Source organism: Pomacea canaliculata, linkage group LG6 (assembly GCF_003073045.1).
Source record: "Pomacea canaliculata isolate SZHN2017 linkage group LG6, ASM307304v1, whole genome shotgun sequence".
NCBI lineage: Eukaryota > Metazoa > Mollusca > Gastropoda > Architaenioglossa > Ampullariidae > Pomacea > Pomacea canaliculata.
The window spans coordinates 17,800,244-17,807,691 of NC_037595.1; the positions used below are offsets into that span (position 1 = coordinate 17,800,244).

General features: G+C 39.0%; 1 protein-coding gene across 1 annotated transcript; it reads left to right on the forward strand.

The window, feature by feature from the left end:
- The first annotated feature begins 4,695 nt into the window (after window positions 1–4,695).
- LOC112566657 lies at window positions 4,696–6,959 on the forward strand. Its single transcript, XM_025242951.1, has 2 exons — window positions 4,696–4,806; window positions 5,227–6,959. Exon 2 carries the CDS (start codon window positions 5,320–5,322, stop codon window positions 6,121–6,123), a length of 804 nt encoding a protein of 267 aa, XP_025098736.1. The 5' UTR covers window positions 4,696–4,806; window positions 5,227–5,319; the 3' UTR covers window positions 6,124–6,959.
- The last annotated feature ends 489 nt before the right edge of the window (window positions 6,960–7,448 follow it).

Genomic DNA, 7,448 nt, shown 5'->3' on the forward strand with positions numbered 1-7,448 from the left:
CGAAAGCGTTGTGAACGATAGTAATAAACAAAAATGTGAACACAACCGTTTATCAATGAAAAAGAAAAGACCGCTGCAGACACCGTCATGTAGGTGGAGTAGAATACAGGACTAAAAAGAGGGTCTGGTAAAAATAACACCGTGATTTGCCACGTGACGACTGGCAATAAGGTTGCGATGAAGATGATGGAGACGACGACTAACATGGAGGTGAGAGCCGCCTGCTGGCTGCTGATGTTACCGGATGTGAAAGTCGTCTTCTTTCGCCACGTCATCGCTGCTCTCAGCTTGTGGACCGTTACCACAGTACTGACACAAACTATTACAAAGCTAGCGATGCGTAGAATTGTTTCCAGACAAATGTTTACTAAAATTTTGACTACAGTACTATGCTCCTCATAAAATGCTGTACGAGAAACTGTCCACTGTGTTTTTCCTAAAATATTCAAATATTCAACCGTAAATGAAAAATTATACAAGAGGCCAGTACTGAAGAAGATAAGAAAGCACGTACCCAGAAAAGCTCCCAAGGTACTCGTTCGTACACAAGTAGCGACTCTTAGTGGAAAGACAACACAAACACATCTTTCTGCTGCAATAAGGGCGACGATAAACGTAGAGGTCGCTCGAACAGCTGTAGTAAAAGCAACCAAATACCACGTGATCTTAACCTGATATTCCTCACCTAGAGATGGGTCGTACAAAGTAATAAGGGATTTTATCGAGAAAATTGCTAAAGAAGACAGAAAGAATAAGCAATCGGTGAGCGCGAGAGAGAAGAGACACAAGTTCATTCGGTCTTGTAGTCCCTGTCGCCAGAACACCAGGCAGTTGATGATGTTTCCTGGGATTCCAATGACACACACCAGTGTTGTCAGACCAGCAAAGAAAACTGTTTCTACTATATGTCGTATCCTCTGACTGGTGTCATCGTAGAAGACATTTTCCGTGATAGATATATCTGTTACAAAATTTACATCGTCTGTTGTAGAGCTACTCCTAAAGATTTGCATAGCGAAGAAAATCACACTAGGGAAAACGAGTTTGAAACAGAAAGAAATCTTTCTGCTAAGATAAAACTAAAAATGTAGTTTGCTTCTAACATAGACTTTATATGAAAGCAAAGTCGTTAAGCACACTATTATGTGCATTAAAAATTACCCAGTGCAGGGAAAAAACACAAATTCTTCTATGAAGGAAAAAAAATGTTGTTATTTTTGAAAGATCAGAAGAAGGGACATGTTTCTGCGAAAGGTAAATTTATATTAAGGTTTTTAATTGCAGTGGATATTTTTCAAAAGCAAGTTCTTAAAAACTTTTTTTAATTACATTTTTTCTTAAAGTATTGCACTTGTAGTAAAGCTCGTTCCAGTATTTTTTTTTTTTAATACTAATAAAATGATAACCCGAAGTATACTTAATAATTTTAAATTATGCATTTTCAATAAATAATAAATATAAACAATAAGTCTTCGCCAAAATGTTAATAATAAGTACAGGTCGAATAATGGAGTAATAGATATTGCAAGTCCTAAAGGAAAGAAATGGGACACACACACACACACGCACACACACATTTGCGCTTATGGATTCAGGAAGGAGAAATGAAACTATTTTTCTGTAATTACCTTCGTTGACGCAACATATTTCTCAAAATTAAAAGAGCAAAATTTTCTTTCGCCTAATCTTCGTGGAAGGGTTAGTTTTTAAACACGTGCCTGAGAAAACGCATTAAAAAACGAGATTGTTTGCTTCTTTATTGCGCTGTGACTTTTGAAAAATCATATTTTATTGCTTTTGTGAGCAACAAATGTCTAAGCTAATATTGTTCACAGACACTTCCGAAAATAATTGCGTTTTAGTTCAAAGCTTATAAAAGTGACAAAAGAGAAATTGAATTGATTGTTCGTTGCCTACAAAGGACAAACAATGTTACAGAGGGCGCTCCATACTGATTTTCTAGACTTTGATGCTTTGGAGACCGAGGGAATATACAGACGTTCGTATCTACCTTAAAAACGTTAATTTATTCTGATTGCCTTAGCGTTTCATTCTACCTCTCACAGACATCCCATGTTCTGTTCGCATCGTCCATAGAGGTGTTACCATGACAACTGGCAGTGCCGATGGTTGATTTTTTCTTGCTGGTTCTTTGTGTCGAGATTCTCAAACTAAAGCGGTACGATTAATTCCATTGTGTAACCTACATTTTTTTTAAAGAGTTTTCGTCGCAAAGAAACATTCTTTGGTGTAAAAGAAAGCTAAAGATATTTAGACCATCGCATCGAAGAACTGCCGACCTAAGGCTTCTTTACGCTGTTGGTGTACCAAATGGTGACCCAAAAGGTTCTTGTTTCTTGACTTGAAGTTGGTGCAATCACACACATACTTACAGCAAAGAATGTCACTGGAAGAACACACGACAACGTCATTTATGCTAAAGACATTCTGACCATGTCCTCCAAAAACTGTCGACCTGCTGCTGCTTTCTTGACGACTTTTATACTTTCACTCACCAGACAGAAAGCGTGTCATCGGACGAATACGCGACGAGGTTTCTTCAACTCAACGTTGATTATAAAAAGGAAACATAGAAACAAACTACACCCTATGACTATTGCGGGTGCTACTCGTCGCTTTTATGTTATCACTGACTCACACTACGAGCACTCCCGCACGCAACACGCACGGCATTTACCCGATCGCAGTCGACAAACGATAATACCAACCGGTCTAAGAAGGACATGCACCTGTTGACAATGCAAACAAAAGGTTTAATTATTAACACCAGTCAAGGAAAAAGAAAAAAAAATGTTTGACACTCTTTACTTGGCGCTCCCCATAAGCTCACTCTGTCTCTCTCTACCTCACTGCACACCCCCCCCGCCAACCACTGCCCGGGTAGACGGTCCTCTAAGGAGCGGGTAGAAAAAATGCGGACCGTGAGAGAAGACCAACGAGGGTTGGCATAGACAGGTTAGATATCTCAATCACCGTTAGTCATGAAGGTCCCTCTGCCACTGACGTTGTTCGTTTCCCTAACTCCCCACCCTTGCTGCTTTTCTCTGGTCATCTGTCTTAAACAACTCTAAAGCCTGCACCGTAGACTCTAATAATGACTAAAGAGTTCTCTAGCTGTGGGCGTGAGAACAATTTTAATGTCCATTTAATTGAATCCCACACGAAATCGTTGTTTCTCTAGTTTCATCTACGAGTTTAGCATTTGGACATTATTTGTGACTCTCTGACAGCAGCAGTTTACGTAGCAGGTAAACAGGTCTGTCAAAAAGGCTCTATAAAAAAATTCATTTTACTAATATTAGCTTATGATTTGAACATTGTAAAGACGATAGCTGTTTGTTTTTAAATAACTCCTGTTGTACAACAGATATTTGCCTAACGACATGTCTATTCTGGGACATTCCACTCAGTACATAGTTTTCCAGTTTTTCTCACTTTACTCCTTGTAAGTTTATTACAAGGACATCAAACTCCTTATTTCACAATTACCTTTACGGCTATTACTTTTGGTTTTGTCTTTCTAGAGGACAGCACCAGTGCAGGTTTTAGCGAGCCCTATGACACAAAGAATGTGTTATGAAACATGTTGAATACCGCTCTGACAAACCCGGAAGAACTTTATAGATGTGTGTCATTAGACGAGGGTCTTATCTCACTTTACTGTACATTGTAAACTGCACGCGACCAAAGGTTAGCGTCTATCCAAACAAACAGCAACACAGAGCACGCTGATAACACCCTCCACAAGGGAAGGTAAACACCTTGCAGTCTACTCAACCTCCGCCAACGCAGGCCGTTCGTGTGGTTGTGCCGTCGTATTGCCGGGTCACCTACAACACCGACAGCCACGATGGCGACAGGCAGCTCCTTTAACGACGCCACCAACATTTGCAAAATGTGTCAGGACCCACACAGCCACCGTAGTCTCAGAACGCTGCCTTGTTTTCACGAGTTTTGTCTTCCTTGTTTGAGAGTTCTTGAGAAAGGTAGCAAGGTAAGAATATTTGTTTTAAACGTATTCCTAACATTATCTACAGTTATGCTAGTACTGTGGTTCTTAACCGGGGTTCGATCGAACCCTAGGAGTCGGTCTCAGGGGTTCGGCGGAGGCTCCGCCACGGAGGTCCAGACACACCCGCAATTTCTGATGAAACTAAAGAAGGGTTCGGTGAATGTGCATATGAAACTTGTTGGTTCCGTACCTCAAACAAGGTTAAGAACCACTGGGCTAGTAGCTGACAGGACTACAATTTCTACTTCGTGTTTGTAGATTCAGTCTGTTTCTCATACTTCTAGGGCAAAGTAAGAAAAGTAATTTAAGAAAATTATATCAGCACATCCCTCACCAGGAACTTTAGGAATCTTACACCTTTTTAATCACTTTTATATATTAATTGTCAACTCGACATGCAAATATGTGTGTATCTATTTTATAAATAATTTTTTTGATTGTCGAACTTTTGACCTACTTTCTGTTATGAAAATTACACTGGCGTTAATACATTTGAATAGTCTTCTCGTAAATCGAGATAAAACTAACCTGATTCTGTTTTCTAAAAGTTGCGGTTCGTAGATAAACTTGTCGTTGCAACTTAATATATTCATAAAATAATGCTCGTTTCTGAATTAAAATTACCTAAATTATACTTTCTTTGTAAGCAGATTACTTTGGAGGCGAGAAAGCAAGGAAGATGGTAGGAAGAAAGGAAATTTATACGGACATTTTCCTGTCCAATCTGCAAAACTGTCATCACAGTGCCAGCTGGTGGAGTGGCTAAATTTCAGGTGAATGTCTCAGACAAAACTGTCATTTTTACATTGTAAAAGAGTCACATCCCTGTTTCACACCAGGAACAAAATCTATCACTTGTTGATCATATCGATTTATTTCAACAATATAACAATTCATTTGCACAGAATATTATACATCACAGTATTTTTTTTAAAATACGATTTGATATGCCTAGTTTTCTTTTCATTTAGAAGAAAGCTTGAATTCACAATGAATAAATAATGCTTATTTATTTATGATTTAAAAGTACTACGATAATTCACCAAGCTGCGTCTCAAATTAAAAGGTAAAAGGCGCATACTCAATATGATGAGATATTGATGCTAATAGTAAAACATACAAACTTTATATTCTGCTGGAAGATCAATGTATCTCTACTTGTTGTGATACATCTCATTTCTGACTCTTGTTAGGCCAACTTCAACTTGACCTGTGAACCTCACACCTGTAAAGTCTGTGACCAACGTCAGAAGGCCGTGTACTTTTGCAGTGACTGTTGTCGCACTATGTGCGCCCAGTGTCAGCGGTGTCATGACATATTTACCTCCAATCACCGGGTTGGACCTTTGACCTCTAGTGGCACACGGTCGTCTCAAAATACTTCTCTCCCACCATTTGTTGAAACCATCACAGACGATCTCGATGTGCTGGAGGCGGCGCTGGCGACGATGAGGGAGGAGGAGGACACGTTGCAGCGGGAGACGCAGGCGGTAGCTGACGTCATCAGCAAACGTGCCGACGCACTGAGGGCGCTAGTGACGCAGGCGGAAAGAAACAGCCAGAGGGCGCTAGCAGAACTGTCTATGAAACTGGGTACACAACTACAAGAAGAAATAGTCTCTGCTCGCGAAAATCAAGCTGTAATTATGCAGTTGTGTGAGCATGGCCTCACCGAAAAACAAAATCTTTTCTCATCAAATGATGTATACAGATTTTTACTTAGGAAGAAGGATTCCCAGCATTATCGGCAGAGAAACAAGAGTAAGCGACCGAAGTTTATTATACCTATCTTCGATGACTTGGCCATTGATGAAGAGGCTGTCTCTACCTTCATTGGTGTGGTATTTGACAGAACTCAGGTTCTAGGGGAGACTGATGACTGTGATACCACGGGCGAGTCGGAGACTACTAGCGAGATGCAAGGTGATATGAATAAAAGGACATTAGGTTTAGAGCAAGTAGCATCTGAGATTACATCTGTTAAAAGTCAGCTGAAGAGGTTACAGACAGTTGTAAACAGCCTTTGCAACAAGCAAAAAGACAGCACGCAAAATGAGGTTTTGCAAAAGAACTGGATGAACTTAAAGTAAGATTTTATATGATAGAAGAATCTATGATGAGGACAAACCCAAGCACCATTACCGAAAATTTTGAAGTTCTGAAAAAGAAATTGTTAATTATCGACAAAAAAATACTTGGAATTCAGCTGGAAGTTCAAAATCTACACTCAGACCCTCAAAAGGCTAGCGACAGAAATTGTCCGGAGACTAAGGAATAGAAAGGGAAGTCACTAATTATTCAGAATGACTATAAAGTCTCTAGGTTTTCTCTCATGCCTGTAAAAGGTGAGATATGATTGGTTTATTATTAGGAAGTAGTGTCTTTAAACACACACACCACACACACAGACTCACCTACACATGATTTTACACTAGCGACAATGCACGTAAAAACACATAGAAACAGGGGCATCCCAGCGTTATGAACTTCAAACCTTTTCAGGAAGAATATTCTTACTACAGGAAAGGGTTGCATACAGTTTACATTCACTGGATTTTGAGATGAAAGTTGTCAATTTCGTCGGCAAATAATCTTGAATAATACCGTGACACATGCGGTAGATAGTAACAGCCACTGGATGGATTTTCCAAGCTAAAGAAAGGGGTACTTGTTGATGGCCATATTGTGTAGCTGCAAAAAGATCGGGCCATTCAGATTACTTGCAGTTACTTTCTAGTTTGGCCTTTTTCCCTATTCGTACATTATGTCCTATGCAGTTATAATCTGTCAGTTGATTTTACTTAATTCATCGTCTGCACATATTGAAAACGGCAACAGCGGAAATGTTGGCTTTCAAATAAACAGGAGAATGGTAGTTGCCAATGTCATTAAATGGACCTAAAACACGCTGTTTTCTGAACATGAAAAAACCCATTTCGAAAAAATACCTTTCCAAATGTCTGAGCTAAGGTTTCTACCTGTATGTGTGTGTGTGCGCGCGCGTGCTAGCGCGAACGATGTCAACATAATTATATTTGTGTTCATAGTCTGCTTTTCTTATAGTTTAGACGGCATTTTTTATTTGTTGCTTTTTTAATGGTTTAATCACCTCAGACACCCGAATGTGTCCTTTTCTATGAAAAAGTGACACACTATATGCTTATCAATGCTTTATGTTCAACATTTGTAAACTTCTTATCAGATAAACAACATATTTTTATTCTTCTTTATATGCATATTTTGATGTTTGATTGTTATCTTTGTTAATTATTATGCGTTATAGATAGTCTTAAGACCTATTGTGTAGTTACCAGTCTAATAGATATATTCATGAGCTGAGACAACAAACGCATATTAATATTCTGCCTAAAAAAGCAGGTGTTAAAAAAAGTTTTGTTTGAAAACAACTTGCTTA